We start from the raw sequence: 27,908 nt of genomic DNA, 5'->3' as shown, positions 1-27,908 counted from the left end.
CTTTTATTACTGTGGATGTCACTGACCTCAACTTCACCCAGTCTTACTGTAAACGCTGTTGTTCAGGTGCGTCCTTTCACCAGCAGGTGTCAGTATTTCCAAAAATTACCTCCATCCTCTCTCACTCACACAGCTGTAGCTGCTACAAACATGCCATTGATAAAAGAATGTTTACAGTTTACAGTTACCCACAATTCTGAGCGGTGTGTGTTGATATCAGACGGCCTGCACTAAAACTGCTGCTTTAGTAGCCTAGATATTTCCTGTTCTGACCCTAATCCATGCACATCAGTAGTTGCAAGCAGGGGATAATGAACTAAGGGGGTGTATCAAGAATTACATAATTCAAGTGTAACTCTATTGTATTCTATTGTTTATTAACTGTCTTAGCGATGCCACCTTTAAGAGATCACAAAGACAGCATTCTTTTTTTTTTTTTATCGCAGAGGCAACTGACTGCCAGTCAACATAATAGATGGCCCTATTTTGTTTAATGATTCATCATAATATGCTCATTAATTTCAGAAATTTATAGTTACGGGGTAATTAAGTCGTTAATATGCGTCCTTATGGCCATCTGGATGAAACTGGGTGTTTTAAGGTACCATTTATCTTCCCTGTGTCTGTCGCCTATCATCTATCCTGCTGTAGTGTCCTTGGGCAAGCCTCAAATCTGCCCTGCAGCTCATAGATGACAATACATGCTCGCTCTGTTATTACAACAAAGGAGAAATGGGTATGTAATACCGCCGCAGTCCGCACTGATGTGTGCAGATAAGCTGCGGCACTGATGCTTACACACACACTCAAAGAAGAGAAGATGTGGTTTATTATGAGCAGAAGTGCGCAGAGCAGACACACACGACGCTTCTGAGTATGCACCCATGACTGTCGGCTGTCCCTAATTTAACTCCGAGCGATGTAATTGGCGATGGTGGATTTGTTTACCATATTTGGCAAGATAGTGACACAGCGCGCCTGGGAATTGGACGAGAGCGGCCGTCATTCACAAAAGTCTGCCTTCTGGAGCTTTACAAACAAAGCGAGTGCTCACGGGAGTTGTAGTCCAAAACAAACCCTTTGAGTGGATATTTCCTTCCTCTGCCGTGATTTCTATGCAAAATGCATACTGTAATTTAAATTGCACTCACTGCAATGTATTATTTTGCGTTGTGTGTATGTTTAAGTGCACATATAAGTCCGTATCAAACGGTTAAAGACACACCGAGACGAGCCCCTCCGCTTGCGGCATACAAATCCCACCGGCGACGCTCTCCTCTGATTGGCTGCGCCCATCTGTCAATCACGCAATGCTCCTTCCACTACCGCTCCTACAGTAAATATTTGTGTTTGCTCAACCGGCTGTAATGGTGGACGACTGAGGAGGCAGAGAAACGGAATACAACTAGAGTGAAGAAGAAAGAGAGGAAAAACGGTCGAAAGTCTGTTTCAGAGCCGAGTCGCCGCGAGTAGGACACAGGCTTCGTCGAAAATGGATGAACTCAAACATCAAGTCATGATTAACCAGTTCGTCCTGACGGCGGGTTGTGCGGCAGACCAGGCGAAGCAGCTTTTGCAAGCGGCACATTGGCAGTTCGAGGTAAAAAAAAAAAAAAAAAAAAAAAAAAAAAAAGATGAAGAAAAAGAGAAAACGATAAGCCGTCAACGGTCAGAGTCGTCAGGGTAACAGTAGCTACGCGACCTACGGTTTTAACGGCCAGAACAGAACTAACGGTTAGTTCTTACCGTTAGTAACGACTAGTTCTGTTCTGACTTTTTCGCCTCTTGAAAATGAACACAAAACAAAGCCGTAGTGTTAGCTTTTAGGTGGTCAATGATCGCCCCACTTTCAAGCCAGAACTTTTGTAGTATTTAAAGTAGATATATGTGCTTTAGCCAGACTAAATCTGTAGGGAATACACAGTAGGGCACAGCGTACAGCTAGCATATCCAATTAGACTTTACTCTAGATTAAGTACTATAATCCGACACATGACAGCAGCGGCAGTGTACATGCAGGCGAGGCCAGCGAGTGCTATTACGCAATAAAGATGACCGCCGTCCCTCCGTGTTGTATCGACTAGCCTACTAAAGAGTAGTTTTATGTTTAGTCTGCAGTGAACCCAATATAGATTCAGCTTGTACATATTTCCTCGCCGCAAGCTCCTTGTATTGTTTGGGTTCGCTTTAATCAACACAAAATGAGCGATGTTTGGTCGAAGCAGCTATTTTTAGTTTCATTTTCCTGAAGCATAAAACAGTGCCACCAAATCTCATTAATTTTCTGTGTTTTTTGTTTTAGACTGCCCTCAGTGCCTTTTTTCAAGAAACAAATATTCCATATGGCCATCATCATCAAATGGTGAGTGAGAATGAGGAGGGTGGTTATTATAATAACATACCTTTTACACTATTTATTGTTCTGTTTATGTAATTATAACGACCCAAATTTAATGCTAGTATATCTTTAAGGCTGCTGTGTTGTTTTGGGTGGGATGTGGGGGCGATAAACAGCCCTTATAGGCCAAGAGGGATGATGTTGTACTAACAATAACAAAGCACATGTCGGCCATGTTGTGAGCTTCCAGAAATAAACACAGGCAGGCATGCAGCCGCAGCAGCCACACTGACAGAGAAAAAGAGTGTATATGTATGAGAGAAAGAGGGGGCGAGGAGGATAGGTGCAGATGTAAGAAATTACACATTTTTCATTGTTTCAGTTGAGATGCATAATGATAGGAAGGGCCTCTCAGTTTCTAGGTAAGACAGGAAAAAAAAAAAAAGACTCCTTCCAGGAAGAGGACAGCTGCCTCTCACAAATAGACCCTTGTGTAGTTGCGTTTGTCTTGGGTAATTTGGCTGTTTCCCCCTGATTGGATTGCAGCTTCTGCCCCCCCCATACACAAGACACATGGGTGACTTTTTGGGGCAGAAATATTGGAGCTGAGTAAACTGGAAGGCGTTAGGGCTGTAGGAGATTCCGCACATGCACGCACACACACTCACAGGGGTTGAACATTATGAAACACTAGCAGTATTTGGGCTTTTAGCAGCAGCAGCAGCAGCAGCAGCCCACTTTGGCAGCACACAAGCCTTTGTTTGCAGCTGCTTGCATGGCAGCATCCAGCAACAGCTGCCCTCTGGAAGAGCCTGACATGGATGTAGAGGGAAGGTTTTGGATGAAAACTGTTGATCATTTTTAAAGGAGAAATCCATAATGTATTTACCAAAGTGAATCATAAAATGTCCATGATATTTCATTAGAAATTACGGAAACAGTAAGATGAAATACTCCTTGAAATTTCCATAAAATTAATGCCATCATATACTCATCGCAGGATGAGTTGGTCTCTGTTATTGAGCTGTAAGAAATAATCAATAATCTTTTAAAATGAGTCAGTTTTTATGACTGTAAAATTGAGCAATATGTTAATAGAATTCCAACCCCAGAGTGTGTATTTTCAGTGTGCTTTTGTCTTAAGGGTTTTGTCAGATTAAAATGTTACGCTCATCTTGCACTCCTGCAGTGTTACCGCAGCCTGCCCGAGCTTCCTCAAGTCTGCAACCATAGATTGCATATTAAATATCATTTCAACCTATTTAATCTGCTATCTGTGCCTCAAATTCACTATTTGGACTGCAGTAGTCACTTTTGAATGCACTTTTGTTAAACATTGCCCCTTTAAGCCCACATTCTGTGTGTGGACAAAGACATTTATCAAAATACTAAACATTTTTAGTAAACATTTCTAGACGAAAGGGCCAGAAAGCCATAGTGACTAGGGCTGCACAGTGTGGTTGCAATTATTTTTTCACACAAAGAAAATGAAAATACACAGCGATGTGACATTTGTTAGGGTCTGTACCAAACAAACATATTTTGTTACATTTAGAATACAAGATTTGTTGGCCAGGGCATCTCTGCAGCTCTACATTATCATCATTATAATGCTGTTCGGTCACATTCTGTTCCTTTATTAAGAAATTGCACTTTCTGTGATTTGGCTAATATTTTGATGAACTGTGCAGCCCTTTTTTGTGGCAAAGACAGTCATTAAACTGCTGGACATTTTAGCATTGCATTTCTAGAAGAAAGAGAGCATTATTGGGATAAAAGAGGTTTTTATTGCATTGTGTGTGTACATTTATAGCCACAGAGTAGTGCAATATTGCCAGTTCACACTGAGCTGAATCATATTTATCACAGCTTTATTGTAAGAAAGAAAGCCAGACCTCCTTTATTGTCTGATCAGTAAATAAGAGCATCTCACTCCTGTATTTAGCTCATGAAATGTCTCACTTTAATTTAGAGAGTAAACAATCTGCCAAGAGCTGTCCTCTTCTGTCTGCCAAATAGGGCTGAGCTTGATTGCTGCAGACACTGGATAATGGCAGTCAGAATGCAGAGCACCTACGTGTGTTTGTGGTGTTGCTGTTACGGACTGGTTCTTGCATAATCGCAAGTTCACGTTCCCCCTTTGTTGCATACACCAGCATGTGTGTCTTTACTTATGTACTTTACATGCATGCATTTAGTATTTGGTGCATGCACAGAGTGGGTGTTTGTGTGTTGCGTGTGAGTCACAACAGTACTACAGTAGGGCAGCGTGTCCAACCTTCCTGCAGCTTATCAGGCCACAGTGTTCATTGGTATACAAATCTAATCCACTTTGCTCTCGCTCTCACTCTTAACTCCCCGTCTGTCTGTCGCCCTCTCTTCAGTTTAGCGTAAGCATGAACATTAAGTTACATTTTCTGTTGCACATGCTATTGCGTCAGTGTTTTGTGTTACAACATGAGTTGAACTCATCCTTGAGATTGCTATTTTGGCTCCCCAGCCCTGTTGGCCCCAACAGACAGCCCCGCAGACATGCAGTTCTTGGCAGTGTAGCAGGTTAGGGGACATCATGTAGGTCAGCTAGTTTTCACTGAGCTGGTTTATGCTATTGTATTTGAGGCCCCGCAAACTATGTATGAGTCCGAATGTAATGTGCCAAATCATTTTCCCATCTAAATTTGGCAGCATGGGAGCGCAGCCATCTTGGATACAAAAGCACTGTTGTTTAAGAGATACATTTGTATCTCTAAACAAAGCGTGTCTGCTGAGGATTTGTAGCCATGTCGAGCCTGATTTTGTTTACATGTGCTTTGCTAATGCATCATTTGTGCATTCTTGTATGTCAGAGGTTTATACACCGTATCAAATATCAAATAGTGAGGTGAGTTAGCTAACTCGTCAGCACAGTCTTGTATAATGCTGTGAATGGTAGAGGATTTAGCTAAAGCTCCTGTCAGTACTGTTTCCTTTTACTAGCAATCCCAGAGCTATGGGAGTGCCAGTGTTAAAAGAGTTACAATCTCTGCACAGGCACGCATTTAAGTCTTTGTTTGTTGTTGCGTGCATGAGTGTATGTAAAGTCTGCCTCGGTGCAAGCAGTGCAGCCACATGATGGATCTTGCACAGATTGTCCATTCCTCTCTGTGTTTTTAAATGAAGCCATCAAAGCTTACGCCTGTGTTCCACGATGGACATCCAGGCCCTAAGCTCACTCCAACCAACCCCTCCCAGTCTACTCCCAGTCTCACACACCCTGCCTTTACAAACATTGCCACCGCACTGCATTCCTGCAGGATGCAGCGTTCATGCTGGCCCAAAATGGACCCTTTCAAAGCAGAGGGGGCTGCTATGACTAAAAACATAGCACCCTGTCTCCCTTTTTAGTTTATACTAGGGATACTCAACTTGCTTTGCCCAGGGGCCTCTTGGGCAAAATGACAGGAGGTTAATCATAGTTCTGAGAGCAAATTAATACACATTAAAAGGCACATATTCATCTTTCTTTAAATTTATTAAATTGTACAAGGACACTAGGCCTGTATGACAAATAAATCAGATATTTTACTTCATTTGATAACTGCAACTAAATTTTAGTTGTAGATGCTGCAGTAACATTGAAAGAGTTTATATAACATTAAACATAGCTGAAACTTCGTCCATCATGCAATGACTAAAATGTTTGAATGATTCATGAACAATAACCATTAATTGCTCCTACCAGGGACAGAATGAATGACTTATATAAACTCTTAGTATGTGTAGTCTGATTGGCATCTTCCCAAACAACACCCAGTGGACATTATTGAACCTCTATTAATTGGTATACAGTAAACAAAGAAAGATTCTTGGTGTGAACCAGTTTATTTTCACTGTGAATCAGAAAATGGTCGCCAGCCCTCCCAGCACCCTGTTGTGAGGCAGATTTAACCCACAATCTTCAAGTTGAATATCACTGGTTTGTACTGTCTCACTCTTCTTGCCTCCCTCTTTAGCTTGCTTTCTTTCTGTGTACAGACGCAAAAGGCTCCATAATTCAATCAGCCATTTATGTTTCCTGTTTGAGAATTTTATAATCATGCCCTGTCCTCATCATTGTCTTTTAGCATCATTCTCAAAGCAGTTTCCTCCAGAACAACCTATCCTCATGTTTGTTCACACTTGGCATGCATGATGTGGGAGTTGTATTTTTATTGCTTATGGCTGTTTGATGCTCTATAATCAAATATTAAGCACTTATTCTTGTATCCCTGCCTTTTTGGTTTCCATACATAGTCTAGACAAGTCTCAACCTCAATTTAAGGCATTTTAAATCAGTTGCCTAGCCTTTCTCATACTTGTTATACAGCTGAAACACCAGCTTTCAAAAATCATCACCCACATCTGCATTATCACCTCAATACAGACTAATTATAGACAGAAAATCATTGGTCATTTATAAGAAAAACGACCTTCCCCCCCTTCCTTGGGACTACAGTTTCTTGTGCTCATAAGCAATGTTGGGAAATATTTTCTCAGTTGTCATGGTTTTTGAATGCTCTTGGGTCTTGGGTATTACAGAAACTATCCTACCTAACTTGCAGATCATAACTGGTTATTGGGATAAGGTTCTGATTTAGAGAAAAAAAAAAGCCATTGCGGGTGAACATTTCTTAAGTCAGTGTTCGTACTCTAAAGTAAGATAGAAAAAGTGTATTATTCTAAGCATCCTAACTTCCCAAATTCCTATGTTTGGAAAAACTATTAAGTTTTCCTAACTTTTACTTTTCTACCCTGTAGTGTAAGATAACTTGTTAAATCCATATGGCTGCTTTTTTCATTGCTTCCACGCAATGGATACTGAAAATGGTGGAAACATTCCTTCTCCTTTTTTTTTATCATGAGTTAGCGTTGTTGTAAGTTTCCCAAAAAGACCATCATAGGATTTCTCCAGCTATATTAGGAACACCTTTAATTCATCTGTCTTGAAGTTATATATGGCCCCGGATGTAGACAGTGTAATCACTGTCTGTCTTTGAGTTGCTCATCATGTGTCTTTATGAATTTGGAAGGGAAAAACGCTGACGCTTGACTGTATGTTCACACTAATATCAGCATTTCCATGATTAATATCTCTATGTGGCGCACGTACTGCCACAGTAAAGTCAATGAATGAATCCTCATGTGACCACAGAGGAGGAAGTAGCCCAGCTGGATGGTTCCACCACCGTCTGGGAACATGTGACCTCCATCATGTGACTAAGCGGGGAAATGAACAAACTAAAGCCACAAAGCCTGTTTCACATGTGTGTAATTTCTGCCTGCGTCACGGCTGTTACAAAGAATATAGCAAGGTCCTCGTGTAGCAGCCCTGCAGTAAAAGTCAGGACTCTGTGGTGTTGAACAGTATGCTGTCTTTAGTAGGTCAAGCTAATAAAAATAATCTCCTCAAGAAGTATTTCACATTCTGCTTTTCCTTGTGAATCATATCTGCACTCTTACACTATATCCACCTCTTGTTCTCACTCTGATATGCTTTTATATTGATGTAAAAACAAAGAAACACTTTTAGTTCTTGTTTTAGCTTCTGTTTCTTTTTCCTTTAGTGCTCTCTTGCAAAGTCCTGTTATACTGTAATGATATTGTCTGGGTTCTCTGGATCTGGCTTTCTTCTTTCTTTATTATTTAAGTGAACTTATTAGCTAAATATAAGCAGTAGGTTATCTTTAACTGCTTCCTTCTACTGCTGAGTACTACCCAGCCTTGTCTACATACTGCAACCATGAGAGTCATGACCAAACAGCTCCTTGGTTTGAACGACCACCTTTTTTTATTGCACTGTAATTGTTGTTCGTCACTGGCATCACGCACAAGGTGAGTGAAACTAGCATTTTATGAAGGCCAACGTTCAGCGCCAACTGATCGGGCGCAGTGACGTAGCAGAATAGTATTGGGCACTGCAGGGCAGTGATAAAAGTGGGCGTGAGGTTGTTTAAAGGCTGTTTCCTGGCAGTATAAACACCCAGTAGGAGAAAGGAGGAGGGTTTTGTGTATGTATGTGTGTATGAGGGGGTGTTTCTGGTAACTACAAACATTTGGTTTTGGTGTCTGGGTGTGGCTTAAAAAAAGGATTTTTTAGAAATCCTAACTTTTCTCATCTATGTAAGATCTCTTCTCCCTGAGATTTGAAGTGTGTGGTGTGCCCATGCAGAAGAGCAGAGGTATAATTACCTTCATAAATCACGATGTGACAACACGGACGACTGTCTGCTGCTATTTCTCTCTCTGGCTCAGCCTCTATCCGTTTGTCATCACACTGCAAGAGATGGAAGAAGGCTAGCTCAAGTATTCAAAGCATACTTATAATTGTTTCTTAAATAGCACCGAGCAATCAAGGAGAACAAGCAAGCAAGGAAGGATGTTTGACTAGTACTTAAAGGGATAGTTTGGATTATTTGAAGTGGGCTTCTTTGAGGTACTAATTGACTACTGTGGACAGGGTCGGTCACAAAAGGTATTTTAGCCAATTACAGGTCCACCTAAAAAAATCAATCAGTTTAAGCGTACGCTATATTTAGAATATTTTCACCATTTCACCTTGCAGTCAGACAGCCTTTTCCAATAGGAAACGGTTGCTAAATAAGCCAACTGTCGCTCTCTTTAAACCAACCAAACTCCATAGGCAAAAACAGTATGTGAAAACAGTGTGTTCTGTGAGGTAAAATTACTAACTTCACCTATGGAGTTTGGGTGGTCTGAAGAGAGGGATGTTTGGCTTATTTAATGGCAGTTTCCTGTCAAAAAAAAGTTTTCTTATGGTGAAATGAAGCAGTGAAAATATTCTAAATATAGCATACACTGCTATTGTTTTTTTTTGTTTTGTTTTAAAGGTAGGTCTTCTTTTTACCTGTTGTTGTTAACCCTTTCTATGGCAGTACATTACCGTCTCTTTTTCTACAAACCAGTGGTGTGTCAACCACCATTTACTGTGGATAATTCAGTGACTGTCAATAAGTACATTATACAACCTCTCTTTCCAAAATGCGAACTTTCCCTTTAAGATAACATAGGCTAATAGAAAGTTATAGTGCCAGATATTTTGGTAGAAGATACAACAACACAGAGCTGTTTTGTGTTTCTGCCACAAAAGAAACAAGGTGAAACAAGGCAGCATTAGTGACAGACGTATATTAAATGCAGAATGAGCTGAAATCCAGTTTATTTTGTCCCATTGTTTGTGTATTTAAGTGTGATTTTGTGTGTGTGAGTGCACACTATAATTCCTTGTGTATGCATGCAGCAGCATCTCAGGTTTCAAAGTTAATCATGTCTAGATCTGTTAATGTTTGTCAATGGGTGTGCATGTATCTGTGCCTGGATATCTGTGTGTGTGTTTGTGTGTGTGTGTGGTTGTCTCTATCCGTATGCCGTACAGCCATGCCAAGCAGTTAGCCACATCTGAAGAGGCTTGGCCTGTGCTTTGCATGTTCCAGCGTGTTGCCCTGCATGTTTCCAGGAGCACGACTTCCCAGAACCCTAACCACACACACAAAGGCGTGTGCACACTACACACACACACACACACACACACACACACACACACACACACACACACACACACACACACACACACACAGACACATACAGGAACTTTGGCTCAAGGGACTTTGGGAATGGGAATCCATGTGGGATGGCTGCGAGGACCAGATGTGTTTATGAGCGGTGGAGTTAGATTGTGTTTCACACTGATTCTAGGAGTCACAGAGTACACACACACACACACACACACACACTCACACACACACAGACACACACAGACAGGGGTTTGTCCTATGGCTGAGGAAACACAAGCAGCACATGGGACCCTTGTCTGTTGCATAAAGAGAGTGTTGTCACATTGCGTCTCCCTGGCCTGTTTTCTCAGGTTAGCTGCAGCCAGGCTCAGGTCAGCAGACTTCTCTGCACCAGTCCACAGCTAGCAAGTCCAACTATTCCTCTGTTGTCACCTCCCCTAGCCTTGTCCATCCCTTTCCTGTTTCACCGGTCCACATTCATGACCACTGACACCTCTGTCATCTCTGATTTTTGGACCTTCTCTCTTTTAGCTCTGCTCTTCAGTTCTTACATTAAATCTTCAGTATACTGGCAGTGCAGCTCACTTCAGTGGCACCCAAGGGGCCCAAGTATTTATAATACCTCCTTACAAAATCACACTAATTTTGCAATGTAAAGTTGCAAAATTGAACAGAGTGTCCAAGTTAGTAGCTGCCAGTCTCAGACTTAAAGGGACGGTTCACCCAAAAATTAAAATTCTATTACCATCTGCTCACCATGCTGACTGAAAGCTGGGTTTAGTTTTTTAGTTCACAAAACACAGGTAAATCAGAGGAAAATCCCTTAATGAAAAACTCAGTTTCAGGGTTAAAGGAGAAATATATAAGACCCCAGTGTTCAAAATCAGTATTTAATGTATGTTTGAAGCAAGCTGTCCCCGCCTCCCCCCAGGTTCGAAGACAAGCACAACATTATACTTTGACAACAACAAGCAACGACAGTTCCTACACTGGAAGTTGATCAGCTGTTTATAACTGTCAACTGTCTGTCAGTGTAAAGCTAAGCCTGTTAAACTGAAAGCAAAAGCCCACTGCTCCAAAAATACACCTGGAGCTGGCGTTCAGTGACTGTCTGCCTTACTACCTGCCAGACTACATTAACATTTTGCTCAATTTAACCATAATAAACATGTACTCCTTCTAAAAGATCATTAATGATTTCTTACGACTCCTAAAGAGATACATACTCATTCGGTGAGCATTTGGCATTTATTTTAACTTTATGTAAAGTGAACAAAAGCGCAGTGGGCAAACTAAAACAGATGCTCCAATGGAAATTTCTAAGGGGGACATGCTGACTTTAGTGTGAGAAGCCAGTATTTCAACTGTCAATTTCAATTTCAAGCTTGTTTCCATAATATCTGATGACATATCATGGTCAGTTTATGATTTAGTGCAGTAAATATATTACTTATTTCTCCTTTAAGATGGTTTAATGCTCTGTTTAGTCTTATTGCTTTTTTAAAAATGGCATTCTGCCTTTGAGTCTTGAACTGAGATTGATCTCTTGGAGAAACCAGCTTTAGTAGTCTGTTTGTCTTACTTGTCATCTGGGCTTCAGTCAAGCATCTGTATGCTGCTGCTCTCTAGGTTTCAAATAATTAATAGTGTTTAGTGGTCCAGATTGAACCTGCGATCTGACACTGATTAGAAAACCTTATGCATGAGGTCAGTGTTATGTGAAAGTAAACTATATACTTTACAGTGTATGCGTAGCCTTGAGAAAAATATCCTAGGGCAAGTTGAACCTGAGTGTTTGCATCATAATCATGTTTTGTTTTTCCTCATGATGACCTTTGGCCCAGTAGTTTCTCTTGCCAGACTGTTACCAGTCGACAGGCCAAACTCCTTTTTCTAGATACGAGCGAGCCACTGAACACCTATTGTTAGCCTGTTAGCTTTTGTTGTGTGCAGTGCAGTGTGTGCAGTTGGTCAGAACAGAACACATGCTCCACTCTGTGCCAGTTCTCCTGCTTTTTGTCAGTTGCTGCTTTCTTTTTCTTTCTGTTTCTGTTCTTTTTCTGTCATTGATCCAGTCCTTTTTGTTTTTCTTCTTACTTTCTATATTACACACAGGGTCATAATACACATAAAAACAGAGCACACCCTGGCTAATGATCAACGGAGTCCCTTGTGAGCACAAATCCAACCGTGTCCTGGTGTGTGTGAGTGTTGTGTATGTGTATGTATATATTATTAACTCAGACGTACACAGACAGAGGCCTCAGCTGCTGGAAGCTGGGTGAGGTTGAAGGAGCGAGGGGTCATGGGTGAGGAGGGGAGGGGAAGGGGCGGTCACTTGAAATGTTCAGCAGCACCTGTCAGCCTCCTTTATTTAGTTTGGGAAAGAAACATGTATTTCTGACATCCAGCCACTCCCATAAACCCCTGAAATAACACGTCCTGTTCTTGAGCTATGTGATGGGATAATAAAAACTGTTCCTTGTCCGGTTCAGATATGCGTCTGGTTTACATGTTTAAAGGAGTGACAGCTTGTAGAGGATGCTGGCAAACAGATGGATGAAGGTGTTATTGTTTAGTCTTTTTCCCTCAGTCAGTACCTGTAATTAAGCGTGAGCTCTCTCTGAAATAAATAAGTATTTGTAGCGTTTATAGAGGCTTTATCAATTTGTCGACATATTAACCTAGTAACTCTTTTCTTTGTTTTCATTTTAAATTAGTGTTCTTCAATTACCTTTTTAGAAGATTAGGACTATTGATATTATATGGATTTTGTGATATGAGACTGGATATCAACTTAGATTGTGGATATAGTTATCATGATATGGCATAAGTGTTTTCCTGGTTTTAAAGGCTGCATTACAGTAAAGGGGTTTAATTTTCTTAATTTATCAGACTGTTCTAGCTGTCTTATTATTTGCCTTTACCCACTTAGTCATTATATCCATATTACCGATGATTATCTATCAACAATCTAATATTGTTAACATCTTGCAAGGATGTTAATGAGTTTTGACTTTTTAATGAGGAAACTTAAACTTGAACTTAAGATGAGAAAAAATGGAAATGAGAAAAATGGAAGAAAACATTTTGTAAGCACCAATAGTCATCCCCATAGTCATTGCTGTAATATTAATATGGACGGATCTGGTCAAAAATACTGTGGAGTTTACTTTTTCCAAATCTGGCATAGGGCTGGGCAATATGGACAAAATCAAAGTGCCAGATGTTTATATGTCTGACCTGGAAAGTTTTGAATTTACATGTGTACAACAATGCAGCTTTTTATTTTTTCTCCACTTTTTTAGTTTTCACAATTGGAAAACAAACTATGTATAAATGTACAGGAAAAACAATAACCTTTGTAATTTTTTGTTTAGAAGTACCTTACTGTTTTAATAAACGCAATGTTGCATTTAACATATTTTTTTCATTCAGTTTGACTCTCCTAAATTCCTTCAGTTTAAACAGCCTGAGCAAAAAGTTTTTAATAAAATAAGTGTCTCTGTGCTTAACAACAGACATAACTATAAATGATCAAAGTGCCAGATTGAAGGGCCTGATTCTGCCCTCAAGCTCCCAACTGTTTTATATAATCACTTGTTTCACAGAATTCAGTTCAGTTTCATGAATCATGAAAACATGTTGCCTGTGCATATAAATACACATACAATTAATCGATCATTATGTATATCTAAGTATTATTGTAATAAATAGTATTATTAATTACTCATTATCCTTGCTATGTTTAGCATAGTCATTTGGCATACTTGTTAGTAGGTCATGGTTGCATTGGCTCCAACTGCAGAGCTGCAGCTCCAAAGCATAAAAAAAACAGCACTGTGGTACATATACACCATAAGATCTCTCCTATTTAAACATTTAAAATCAAAATTATGCACAGTTAATGCAGCAATGGTCTGCCTGCCTTCTTTCCTTTATTTGCCCCCTCTGCCCTCTTCTTTTCCATCCCATGTTTCGCCTGTTTTTCACCTTCTAACCCTTTTATCTAACCCTTTGATTTGTCTTGCCCCTCCATTTAAGCCCCATTTTACAGTCCCAACAAAGAATCAGTCAGAATTAGTCTCACCATTACACAAATGACTACACAGCAACAGTAAAATCAGACTGTAGTCACATCAGTATATCCTTTGTATAACCCATAAATGGAAAAGTTTAATTTAATGGCATTTTGGCTTGTGGTTTATTGAGGTTTTCACTGTCGGTTTATAAGTAAATTAGGCCTGTTGTGAGTTGCTTGTTTATTGGACAGAGTTTTGGTAAGCTGTCATCTGTTGAGGTTACATATTTGGGAAGCATGTTGTCAAAACATCCAATTCCAGTTCCCGTAACCTTAACAAAACCCTGATGGACTTGTCTTTGCTCTTTGGCAGTAATTTAATATATCAAGAGGAGGCATTTCATATCGTCTGGAGGCCAAGTTTGACCTCTGTTTATCCTGTTAATCTTTGCTTGGTCAACATTCATCCTCCTTTTCTCATCTTGGGGTTCATGTCAGTGGTTCAGATTGCGTCGTCTGGTCTAACGTACTGTACTGCAGAACTCTTCCAAGTGGACAGAGACACGCTTTGTCAGAGTTGCCAGGTTTGGATGCCATTGTTCTTCTCACATGCCCAAACAAACCAAACAAAAGGAGTGGATGTTTCAGAATGCATGTAAACTGCTTTGCACACAACGTGAATGAACCTAAGACTAGTTCAGACCTGATGCTGGTGGAAACTAAGCATCCTCCCACACGTCCAGCACTTAACACCAGAGGTGCAGTCCATATCTTGCTACTCAGTCGCCCTTAATTGATTTAGAGACTCCATGTCCTTTTCCACTATTGTACAGCTTTACACCCCTAAACCTATTAATAGTCCTTTACTGCAGTTTCAGTGGACCAGTTGGATTAAGGTTAAGTGTCTTCCTGACTTTGTCCAGTGTTAAGAGGCCAGTTCCAATAACCTCGCTGGAAGACAACTTCAACATCGAGTGAAAGGCTCCATAGTTGAGGGTTGTAACATGGCCTGTCATTGTTTAGCCAAGTAGAAGAATGCTAAAATGTAAAACCCACTGTGGAGCTGTGATACCGGGGATTCTACACATTCATTCTCTAATAAAAGTGGAAATGAAACACCTATAATAACCATTGTTACTGAATGGTAAATTGATTGTAGAGCTGAACAGTTAAACAAAATTTTATTGAATTGAGCTTTCGCTAATCATAGCTTAGCAACCGTAACTAGAGCTGTCAAGTTTTTCATTTCTCTGCGTGATGAAGGTTTGGAGGGGGCTGTGAGGAGAGCAATATTTTTTTTTTTTTTTTTTTTTGTAGGCGATGAAACGCAAGAGCACACATGTAGTGAATGGATTAAACCCCGACTTCACCTGCTCTAAAATAAGCTGTGAACTTTAGCATGTCTGGCTAACTAATGCTAGCTTACTAGCTGCAGTAACTTTACCTCCAGCCAAACTTCTGAGATGTCACTGCATCTGCATTTGCTCTGTTGAGGTTTGACGAGGAGGGTTTGGGCTGCTGCAGAATCAACCTAACTGCTATGTAACTTTACATAACACTCTCACATGGTCCTTGTTGTAAAACGTGTCAGATAGAAACATTTAAAACATCAGCTGGAGGCTTTTCAGCTGGCTTAAGTCAAGGTAGCAATCACTAACATCATCCAGCTACACTTTTGAAATCTACTTGAGTCATTATTTTAGCCGACAAAATCTATGGTCGTCAGCTAGAAATGAGAAGCTGGTTTTGTTTACTTCGCTAAGGAATCACAGACCCTGTGTTTCAACAATTACTCCCAGTTTTGATGGTAAATGTGCCACTTCTATCAACGTAAACTACATAAATGCAGTGCGAGAATGGAAAACTTGGCAGACTTTGCAACATTGCAACAGCAACTACGGAGGGCGGTGCTTAGCAAAGGGTCAATATGGTCTACTGCAAGTTTCAAATCGCAATATTTGTTACAGGTGAAATGTGTGTCAAAGTACCATTTGAAATTAAATATTGTGGTGCTGCAGAGGTGTCCTGCCAAACACCTCATTCTCTAGACTTCAGAAAACATCTTTGTTTAGGAAGCAGCCCAGACTGACAGTAAATTAAACTTCTTCTATTTCGATGAAATAATAATGTAAACTACTTATTAGTAATGCTTCATGACATCGTTTGAGATGTTTGTTGCATGTATGCAACAAAAAAAAGTTTACTAATGTCATCACAACATAATTTATCAGCTGACACAAATACAGTATTTATCTTATATTATACAAACTAATGATAAAATAAGGTGTTAAATACATTTTGCCTTTTCATCAACTTAGATTATATTAACTGGCAAACAGGAGAAACTTAATGTTGAAACGAGAGATTGCAGCAAGATGTCTAGAAAACTAGACCTTATTTTAGTTATGTGTAACTAAAATTTTTAGGCTAAGCACAACACCATACATGGCCTCAGGGTTTAACAAATTACCAAAATAAGATTCTGAAGCGAGCATGTCTGGTGGCTCAGCCACTGCAGTGAAGCCATCAATGCAGAGACCTCGTCTTTGTTTTTGCAGTTGTACGCCATGTCCTCTCTTTCAAGACTATTTTTTAGTGAGGAAACGTTTTCTGACAGTTACAGGATAATAATTTGAATAATACACAAAATCAAATTTTATTATTTTCTTAATGTATAATTTGACTTCAAATAAGCCTGAAAATTGTCTGAAAACTCATTTTTATTTTTAGTGTGAGACAAGTGTCACTTTGTGTTGAAGTGTGACTTTTCTTTCAGTAGTATGTCCTGTTGAGTCATTATATGTATAGATTATACTGCAACAACAAGTTAAATTCAGTAATCCAGTCAGAAAATATAATTCCAGTAAGATGGAGACATGAGGCTGCATGCTTCGCCGTGATTCTCATGTCTCACAGATCTCTCAGCACAGTTTGCTGCAAGTGCTGACAAAAAGTGTGTGAACTGTATGCAACAAGCCACAGACTGGAGGGAGAGGAAGACAGGGAGTGGGAAGTGAGAGAAAGACAGAGAAGGGAGAGAAAACAGACACGTCACAGGTTCATATTAATGTTCACGGCAGAGGGAATGATGGAAAAAGTATGGTTAGTTAGTATTGTTTTGCCAATTGTGACAAATGTAAGTAAGTGATTGATATAGGCTTGACCAGATTTGGCTTTAGACCTTGTGAAAAATCACTGACATTAATATGAAAATGTCCCCCGTGTTTAGCTGTGTCTGCATATTTCTTTGTTGTTCATTTGTCAAAGCCAACATTGGCTGGAACTTGACGACAGCTTGCTCAGGACAGGTCTGCAGCAAACAGTTATTTTCATTATCAGTTAAGCTGCAAGTTATTTTCTAGACTAATTATTTGGTCTATGAAATGTCTGAGGTGATGTCCTCAGTCATTCATCATGTCATCATGTCATCAAGTATTTTGTTTTGTTCACAACCTAAAAATATTCAGTTTATTATCATAGAAAACTGAAGCTACCACAAAATAGTCACACTGAGAAGCTGAAATCAGAGAATCATTAAACTTTTTTTCTTCTTAAAAAGTGACTCACAGTGGTTAAGCAAGTATCAAAATAGTTTGTGATTAATTTAATAGATGACAAATAATTAAATAATTGATTCACTGATGCAACTGAAAAGGAAAGTTCCATATTTGAGAAGCTGAAAAAAAGCATTGTCTGCTATTTTTGTATGAGAAATTAATTTAACTATTAATCAATTATTTAAAAAGTTTAGAAAAGGCAGTTATTTTGTCTCGATCGACAAATTGTTACAACTCTGGCTCAACTTTACTTGAATTTGACATATTTAGTTCAATAAGGAAGTCTGTTTATTTGCTTTAACCAAGTCAATGGGAACAAGCAGATCACATTTCATTTATTGCAAAAACAAATTGGCTCCTAATGTCTGTGACAGCTGGACGGAAACATCCAGAGAGACTGAAATGAGTTGAATGTGAGTGTGTCTGTTGTGGTGCGGGGCAGAAACACAGGGGTAAATGTTACAGGGAGGAGGTCAGCTGGGGTCACGAGACGTAACTGGACCCTCTGCACAAGTATGCAGGAGGATAGAAAAGCTTCTCTTTTCAGCCTGGCACATACACACACTTGATATGTCTGAGGAATGTGGTCGGTCAGTCTGGAAATAACTGCAGCTCATCAGTGTTTGTGGACAAACACACACACACACACACACACATAAACGGAGGAGTGTTTAAGTTTTGCGGCCCGGGCCAGGCATGTTTAGAGTGGTCGATGCCTGTCAGCCATGCGTTCCTCCTGCCGGGCTCAGCAAACACACTTGAAGAGCGGGCGGACAGGGCCGGGGCCGCTGCGACCACAGAGCCAGTCCTGCCTCGGCCCTGTCCCGTCAACAGCAGATCTGTAACTGCTTCCTCATAACAACCGTCCCCATGGCAACCCCTCTCTGTTGGCTCTGTTTTGAACACAAACTCGCTCTGGCTGTCTGTTATTCCCCCTGTCCCTCCATCTGTATGTCTTGAATAAATGACTAGACCTCCCTGCTGTAGCACACTTTCTGTTGTATGTGCTGCTACATGCACGTACACAGACACACACACAGACACACACACACACAGTCTGTCGCACTGAAGATCCTCACCTTGATACGGCTTTTAACATCTGCTTGTGTTTTTAAACATGCAGTTTTGTCTCAACAGGAACAGCATGCCAGTAAATGTCTGTGCTGTTCCTGTTCTTGTTCTGAGTGGGAGTTGATCTTTTTTTTTTTTTTTTTAATATTTGATCCTGCTGGATTGTTAAGTAGCTAACAAAGGCCACAGACGACCGTTTGTTTGGGTTAACTGAGCTGACTCCTCTTAAATTACAACATATACTGTTCTGCAGACGAGACAGACAATTAACTGTCACAGTAACCTCAATTTGAAATTTACCTTACTAGACCTCTCTTGTTGTCTTTTATCATTACTGAACTTAAACGCCCCATCATGGTAATTACATTATCAGTTTATCACACAATATATGGACATGACCTCAATCATTTTTGTTGACCTCGATATCCCCCAGATTTCGTCTTTAACGGAGTAGTATACTTGCATTGTTATGCTATTACGTTATCATTATTATTAGTGACATAAAATGGTCTTAAAATGACAGTAATATAGTTTAAGGCAAACATTTCTGGGGCAATACATTGTCTAACAACAGAGTAGGCAGGCCTATGTGCACCCACAGAATATACAGTAGTTGCATATAATGTAACTTTATCTTTCTTTCTTTCTTCCCTACTTTCTGTATATTTAGCCAGCACAGTACTTGCACACAGATGATTCACTGCTGATGTCCACAAAGGGTGGAGGTGGTTGCTGATTTACAGTTTTTAGATTTTAATTTCTGTGCAATGAAAAACATTTGGCCCTTGCACATGATACAAGCCACTGCTCAGAAACATATAACATGCATGTTAAAATACCAGTTACAACATTACATGTACTTCTGTGTGCTTTAACCACATTTACCTTTAAGAGAATGGATTAAGATAAATATACTGAACACTGAATAGCCAAAGACAGAAAAGAGAGGCTACAAATTTCTTATGTTCATGTCTTTTCCTCATCTTCAGTCTCTCTCCAAGTAACTGGCCCATTTAAATGTGTTCATATTTGAACAGCCACTCGCTCATTGTGCATCATCTGTATTTATTTCTCCATTTTAGTTTTTTTCTCACTAAACAAAGTGTTACATAGTTCCTAGTTAAAAGGAGATAATAAAATTGCATTGAACTTCCCGTTTTACTGTGAACTACATAACAGAACTTAAACATTTTCTGTCCACACAGTCCAGTTTCATCATTAAGTGCTAAAATACTAGATCTTAACTGGACATATGAATATGATTTTCATGATTTTTTTAGCCCAGGTTTTGTCTTTATATGATTAGCCTAAAGCTCACATTAATTCAACAGATGAATGTTGATCTTTTTATTATTAGAAAATTCCTCACAAACCCACAGTTGTAGAATAATGTCCTCCCGCCTTTTGACATACATCCATTAATTTGTTTATCCCAAATAAATTGTTAACCTGCCTTCTTCTATATCAGATAACCCATTCTATAACTGAGCTAAACCTCACATGGTTTTCATCCCATGTTGTGTGTGTGTGTGTGTGTGTGATCCAACTGCAGACTGTCTGTAGACACAATTTTTATCTGTGTGTGTGTCTTTGTACTGTATGTATACGAGCACACAGGTCGTGATTCTCTCCGATAAAATATTAACCCTCCTGCTGCAGCCCACGTGCCCCGTCAGTTGTCTGAGAGCCAATTGGATTTGAACCTCAGTCTGCTCACACCGGTCTCAGCAGCTCTTGCAGTATTTTTCTGTCCTTGCCTCAGTGCAGCGAGAGTTAATCTGCTACTAGGCTGCTTAATACGCACAAAGGGAAAACGCACAGTAACCTGCTTCCTCAGTCTGCTGCACCAGAGCACCGGGTTTAATCTCCATGTAGGAAACCATGTGGAGTTATTCTTTGCTTTGACAATAGACAGGTCATGTGATTATATATCCCATATTTGTGCCTCATTTTTTGGGAGTGGAAAATATGTTGTTTCTTTGTTCTGTATGTGGATAATCAGTAAATTCACGCTGATAGATCTGTCAGTGAGAAAGAGTCTGATAAGCAGTCAGATCCACACTCAGACAGCCTGGCAGAGAAAGACAGCTGCTGTGTCTCTGGACCAGATCCTCTTCCCTGTGGGTCAATACCGTCTGAGTCTCGAACTCTGTCCAAGGTCCCCTGCAAAGACAGACACACGCTCACATGCCGACACTTGGAGGTGTGTTGTGTTTATTGTATGAGTGGAGGAGTGTTAGGTGGGCAGTTGTGAGCCGCTGACATGGTGCTTAAAACTGGTCTTTGTTGTCAGCCTCCTTCTCTCATTTCACTTGTTTTTGTCTTTTGTTAAATATGAAGCAAAAATGAATATGTACAAGTGAAAAGTACAAACTATACTAGATCACAGAGGTCTCATGTCTGTCTGCGCCCAGTTGAGATGTTTCCTGGAGGCTTCACTTCAAATCTTCAAATAGTGGAGTGGCATAGCTAACCTATTGTTCATTTTATAATAAGAGCGCCAAATTTGGCATATATATTGCTTTAAATATTTAGAAGAAACATGGATATAGGCTGTTGCACATTGGCATACTGATGACCATGGCAGCCATTTTTCAAAATAAGTTTTCCAAAGCGGTTACTGGCATAGAACGCTTTGGCCACCCTCATGCTACCATTTTCAGCACCACAAATATCATTTAAATGCAAATTAAAGAGAAAAATGTTTTTTCACAATATGAAACTAACTGAAAGAAAATGCCACAAAATGGTGAGTCTCTTCATGTTGTACTCCTAGAACTGTTTTTATAAACTGTTTTTTAAAAAAAACACATTCTGTAAAAAAAGAAAAAGAAAAAAGTTTTCATATTAGCTCATATCAAACAACATATATGGATATAAATGTTTGTGATGGCCAAATATCCAGTTTTGTTCCCAATGTATCAATCAACACATCTGCCAAATTTGGTGCTTTTGCCACAAAATGGACATTTGTGAGGTTATTTATTGAGCGATGCTACCCCACTAAGAGGAGAATAGAAAGTGTCACCCGTGTGACCTGGAAGAGGTTGAAAATTAAATGCACTTTTTGTTCTTTTGTCTAAGATTTCATAACCTTAGATCCAGGCTTTTCCTTGAAATGTCTGCAGAATGTCCTGATTTGTCTGCTGAATGTAGACTTCAGTATGTGTTTACAGACAGAGTGTTTCACCTTGCTCAGTCTGTGTTAAATGCCTACCAACAGCGTAGGAGGGCACTTGATGTTTGATGTGTTAAAGGAACAGTCTGTACCTCAGATGTGCCTAAGTTAAGTTTTATAGCCCTAATGTCTAAGGACCTGGATTGTGTTCTCTGTTTGTTTGACATGTATGGAGGTGTTTTAGGTATTTATTATTTTTCTCCCATATGTTATTGCTTGTTTGCTGTGTTAGCAGTGTAAGTGCATGCAGCTGCATGACAATAATAGAAACAGATTACAACTATTTGATCCTTTTTTACATCCAAGCTGTTCTATTTTTTTTAATTATTATTTAAATATTAATTTCTAATTATAAGAAATCCCAGTGAATGTTTACTGTTTTGATTCCCTGATGTGATTTTTCTATATAATTATGACCTTACTGAATCTAAATTTCTGGAGCCAATGTTAATACTGCTATTAGGGATTTTAAAGAATTCCAATATCAATATATTTTGGGCTATAGTCTTTGTACAGACTATAATTTGATTGATTGATTGATTGATTGATTTCCTTTTCTTTCCATGTCATGCCCAAAAATTGTGTGTTTATATAGAGTATAAACTCTTTTTTTTCTTTGCAAAGATCCCCTAAATGTGGTTATCAAACAGGAGGCAGGTTATTTTACAGTTTAGCAATAAAGTTAGTTGTCAAAAATGAACATCAGGGCACTTAAACAGTAACCTTTCACTGGTATTTTTTAATAATTATCAATACGTATTTTTAAAAAAAAACAAACAACAACCTAAAAGTTCATGTGTCAGCATTTTTGTGTCATTTTCTAAGCAGGCAGGAGACCTTGTCTATTGTTTCTACATGAGCACAAGTCACACAGACCCTCCACAGATCACGAGGTTTAACAAATCCAACCAGTCGCCTCTGCCGCCAAGAACAGGAAGGATCACAGAGGTCACTTCAGCATTCCAGGGTGTCTCTTTACTGCAGGAAATGGCCTCAGAGACATGAGCCAGCGTTTCCTGTCAGAGTGCACGCACTCACCTTTCATAACAGCGTGCCACTCTGAGAGCCTCTAACTCGGCCTGGGCTCCAGCTTGGCCCCATACTGTACATTTGCGGGGCCAACCTGCAAGCCACAGCACTTTTAGGGGGCAAAGTGGTCCGGTTACACCGCCAAGGGAGGAGCAGTGTTCCTGTCACTCTGTTGTTTTTCTGAAGGCTGCTTGTGCGCTAAGGCTGCGTGTCACAATCTGAGCATCCTGGGTGATGGAGCCAAGGGTAGATTAGATACCACGGGTCAGCCTGAGTTCTGCTCGTCAGTGAGGGGAATGTTGTTTTCCAGCTTTTTTCGCTCTCTTTTCAGCATGTTAACATTCTTCGTCCAATATTCATGTGTGACTGCAGCTGCTGTTCCTCATGGTTGATTCATGGAGCCTATGACTCTCAGTTCCAGAAAATTCATCCCCTTAAACAAACAACAGACCTTTTGACCTGCAGAACATGTTATCTGGAGACTGTTGCATAGAAAAAGTTCCAGCTTTGAAAATGATCAGGGGAAATTTAGGGGTGTATATACGGCTGGATATTGTATGAAGAGTTATGACATCAGAACCGATATCAGCAGCCTTTAAGTGACACCGACACCAATAGAGTACTTCGATTGATATCACTTTTCTAGATCTCAGTACAAAAACGATTGAATGCAGGTATTGTTTGACTGGAGTTTCAATACTGTTGGCACTATGCAGTCTATAGTTGAAGCGAGTTGTTTCCCTCCACCCCAAGATGGCATGTTAAATAGAGATTCAATCTATTTATTATACAGTCTATGGTTCTAAATCATTATTTGGACGGCAGTGCTCATTTTTTAAGGCTTGAGTTTTACATATTGCTCCTTTAAAGGTATCCAGTTCTTCTTCCCAGCTCTTGGCATAATCACAAGGGACCGTGGCGATATTTATAGTGATATTACATGGTTCATTATTTTATTTTTCATTTTATTTTGTGAAAAGCAGTTTTGTTAAAGAAGGAAACTAGAAGCACTTTAAGTTAAAAGGAAAAAAACTATTTCATTTGAACAAAAAGTGCTGTACACACAAGCTTGAATGAAGGGCATTTTTTCAAGTTGTCATTTTCTTTGTTGTTTAATATCGGCATAATTATTGTAAGGTGGACTTTTATAGCTTTGGTGTTGTTACATCCTAATAATCACAGGTAGGCCTAATAAATGAGATTTCAGGTGTGCTTAAACCACAAGTAAATTACATTTTATATCATCCTAATGCAGGGAGTTGCAGAGCTGTTTTCTTCCATTGTTGATGCCTGGTTAGGAGGGTTATTTTGTCATGTAGGTGCCTGCCCTGTTAGCCTCTCAGCCCAGGCTCTTATTTTTAGATGACAAGCCTCCTGGCTGAACATGGCTCCACCTCTGCTTCCCCTGAGGAATACGGCAGGTTGTTGTTTTCCTGGTCACAAATGGACGGGGACACGGAGGAGGAAGCAGGCTGAGGAGCTGTGTTAGTGAGGAGGACGATGATGATGATGAAGGCTTGCTATTTCTGACCAGCTAAACATGTTGTTTACATGCTGTGTTAGCTGCAAGGTGATAGGTTCAGTGTTGTTTTTGGCTTGTGTGTGTGTGTGTGTCACTAAAGGAACTCCTGGCAGCAGAACAATAACAGTGCTGGCACAAGGGAGGGTCGGAGCAGGTTAGAGCACAGGGGGATATATTACAGCCAAAGAGACTTGGTGGTGTGTGTGTTTGCTTGGTATGTGCATGTCCACGAAGCAAGATGAACTGTTATTCTCAGTCTGACCAAGTTTATCTAGTCTGCTAAATCAGATTAGACACCATATTACCGTTGAAACAGGAAATGGATGTAAACAAAGGACTGTAATATCATCATGAGGACCCTCTGGGGAAGCAAAGAGTGGCTGGGATTCCCCTAACTTTCCCTTCAGTTATACAAAACAGTTTGCCTCCTTTACAGTAATATCCGCTTTTAAACTGCTGCAAACTACCCTTTGTGATGTGCCCCATAATGTACAGTACTGCAGTGATATTGTTTGTTGGTATTTGTCCATTTTTCTTGACTGTAACTGGACAGCATAACCTTATATTTCTACCACAGCATTATTGGAGTTTGTCACTCTGTTGTAATAAAAGAGCAAAAACCTCTTTAAAGCTTCATTATTTTATGGTGAATGCCAACAGTCATACTGGGAGAAATCCATTATATAAGACCAAAAGATACCAATTACTCCACTGATGGTAGTCTCAATAAAACAGAGTGTGATGCAGCTACAAGACAAGTGCTATTTTTCTCTGTTGTCGTCCACGTACACTATAACCCACAGCAGCCAGTTCACTATATGGTGACTGTGAAGTCATTCTCCTTACTACCACTTATTCTCATTACTGATTAATTTTTGGACATGCTTTAATTCTTCTCTTTCCCTCCTCATCCTCAGATGTGCACCCCAGCCAACACACCAGCGACGCCCCCCAACTTCCCGGACGCGTTGACCATGTTCTCCAGGCTGAAGGCGTCAGAGAGCTTCAACAGCGGCAGCGCCGGCAGCCCTATGACCGCCTCCATGGCCACCTCACCCCCGCCCCCCCAGGTCGGCGGCTGGGGGGTTTCACCAAACGTACCTAATGTGCCGCAGCCTCCACAGGGACTCTGGACTCAGGGGCAACCCCCCACGCAGCCCTGCCCCGCCTGGCCCACAGGCGTGAACCCTCACGCGGGCACGGAGCAGAAGGCTAGTGTAGCGATGGAGGCTGAGAGATGAAGGGCAGCACGGGACTGAGAACCCCCCCCCTTCCACTTGGGGAGGGAGAGAAAACGAGGAGGGGGGGGTGAATATGGGGAGGGTGGGAGGTGATTATGGGTAGAAATGGGTTTTTGGTCTTTTTTCCCAAAAAGGATAAGAGGATATGGAAAGAGGCAGAAACTACGCAAACCAAGAAAAACTCAACGTGGACAATTAAAGAAGAGGAGAAAACCAATGCAAATATCAATACAAAAATAGAAAAAAAAGATACGCACACACATAGTAATAAGAGAGCAACTGAAATCTTTGTTAGTTTTTCCTAAGTAAATGCATAGATAAGAGAAATATTATTGAACTAAAAAAAACAGAAATTTAAAAAAAATTGTCACGCCCAAGGATTCTATGTGATGTTCAAGGACATTCAAGGCAGCAAACTTAATTTTCAGTTTTTTTGTTTAGTTTTTCTTTTTCTTTTTTTTTTTTCCTCCATCGTTTCTGCCAGTGTTTTTTTTGCCACTGGTGTTCTGTGTTTCTGCAACTGTCTGTGCTGCATGAGGAGAGAGGGACTTGCAATGCAGTGTTTGAGATTGACTCAAAAATCAACACGCACTTGAGTGTGAGTGTGTACGCATGTGAGCGGGTGGTCAGTTTGTAATCAAAAATGTATACACACGCACACACACACACACACACACAAACATACACATATACACACACATTAGCGTTTAGAGGAAAACACCTCCATACTGTCATCCCCATCGTCAAAGGTGGGACTTTTCTTACCTCACCTGGTGGTCACCTGACTTCTTTCAGCCAATCAGGGATTCTTCTTAAACCAACCGTTGCCGCCGCCGCAGGACATGTTTTTAAGGTTTTTTCTTAAAGGCAGCAGCCCCTCTGGTTTATGCTAACTGATCCTTGCTGCGATGGCTTTTCCTGACAGTTTTAAACCTGGACTCAGACTACAAGCTGTCCACTGTATACTTTTTCTGGAGATTTGGGTTATTACAAGAAAAATGAGAAAACATGGTTTAATATAATATCGTTTATAAATGCTAATTGTTCTTCTTTTTTTTTTCGTTAAGGTTAAGGGCGATGGCTTTGACAGTGGGTGGGACTTCAGGTTGATTTTTTTTTTTTTTTTTTTGAAAGAATGAATCAAATGCAGCTAAAATGGCTACAGATTTAAAAAAAAAAAAAAAAATCACGACTACTCCATCTTTGTAAACAGAATTGCCACTTTGCATGATGTGTTCATAATGTGTAACATCTTTTGTAGCAAACATACATGAGGTCGAGACATGTTTGTGGGGTGGGGGTTATGGAGTTAAAGATGAGGGTGGGGTGGTGGGTCTCATTCCCAAAGCTTAATAGAAATGCAATAGATGAGCGTTTCTCGGCAAAGCTACAGTCAAATCATATGGAGCATGTTGCTGTCACGCCAGAAAAAGAAAAATGGATCAGTATCACGTTATGACGTGAGAAGTTTGTTAAAACAAGACGTTTTTCACGTTATAACAAGATGTTGCGTTACTACAATATACAAGCTTTTTAAGTTGTAACAAGAAACTTTATTGATATAAAAATATACGATTTATCGTGATGTGACGCGAGTACTTATTGTTATAACAAAACATTTCACATTATGTTATAACATTGTTTTAACTGAAACTTTTCTTGTTATAACAATATACTATTTATCTTGTTATACTGTGAAAAGTTTCATGTTGAAACGTGATAAACTTAAAAAGTTATAACATGGCTTTATCAATATGTATCAGTTTATATCATTACATCATTTTATAACAAGTTATTGCATCATAATGTGAAACTTTGTTATAATGTAATAACATTTTGCTTAAAAAATATTGTATCACATTGGAACAAAAATTGTTACGTTATAAATGTTATAATGAGAAAACTTCTATTCCTATAATGTGACGCTATGAAAATGTTGTCACATTATAACAATGTAAGTCTTTATGTTATAACATTAAAAATGAGCGTTATTGCATTATGACAACTTTTACAGTTATTACATGACACTATAAAAATGTTATTGCATTGTAACATTGCAAGTTATGTTATAATGTGAAATGTTTCATGTTGTATTGTTTCACGTTCTAAAAACATAAAGAGTATATTATAACTAATGTTTCTTGTTATAATGTGTCATATGTTGTAGTAACGTGAAAATATTTTACTATAACAAACTTTGATACTGGTCTGTTCCTTTTTCGGTGTTGCAGCTGTAAAATCAGCAGCGTCTCACTGCAAAGGCAAAGTGTGACAAACTGTCTTGTTAGATTTGAGAAACAGAGAAGAAAATGGGTGTGCGGCAGCTTCAGGAAGCCCACCACAGGCTATTTGGGGACACTACAGACTACTTTCAGATATACAGTATATATATATGTATCCT

At 39.7% G+C, this 27,908-nt stretch overlaps 1 protein-coding gene across 1 annotated transcript; it reads left to right on the top strand.

Annotated features, from left to right (window-relative positions):
* Positions 1 to 1,301: 1,301 nt before the first annotated feature.
* On the top strand, positions 1,302 to 26,626 carry ubald1a (UBA-like domain containing 1a). The gene is made up of 3 exons (XM_084740848.1): positions 1,302 to 1,600; positions 2,303 to 2,362; positions 25,184 to 26,626. The coding sequence occupies exons 1-3, from the start codon at positions 1,493 to 1,495 to the stop codon at positions 25,505 to 25,507; spliced, it is 492 nt and encodes a 163-aa protein (XP_084596974.1). The 5' UTR covers positions 1,302 to 1,492; the 3' UTR covers positions 25,508 to 26,626.
* Positions 26,627 to 27,908: the final 1,282 nt, after the last annotated feature.

The sequence above is a fragment of the Lutjanus erythropterus genome, chromosome 17 (assembly GCF_056507025.1).
Source record: "Lutjanus erythropterus isolate fLutEry1 chromosome 17, fLutEry1.hap2, whole genome shotgun sequence".
NCBI lineage: Eukaryota > Metazoa > Chordata > Actinopteri > Lutjaniformes > Lutjanidae > Lutjanus > Lutjanus erythropterus.
This window is presented reverse-complemented; position numbering and strand designations above follow the sequence as displayed.

Coding starts and splice junctions, on each gene's coding strand:
- ubald1a (XM_084740848.1), top strand. CDS start 1,493: ATGGATGAACTCAAACATCAAGTCATGATTAACCAGTTCGTCCTGACG. Junction 1,601..2,302: donor CGGCACATTGGCAGTTCGAG/GTAAAAAAAAAA, acceptor TTTTTGTTTTAG/ACTGCCCTCAGTGCCTTTTT. Junction 2,363..25,183: donor ATGGCCATCATCATCAAATG/GTGAGTGAGAAT, acceptor CCTCATCCTCAG/ATGTGCACCCCAGCCAACAC.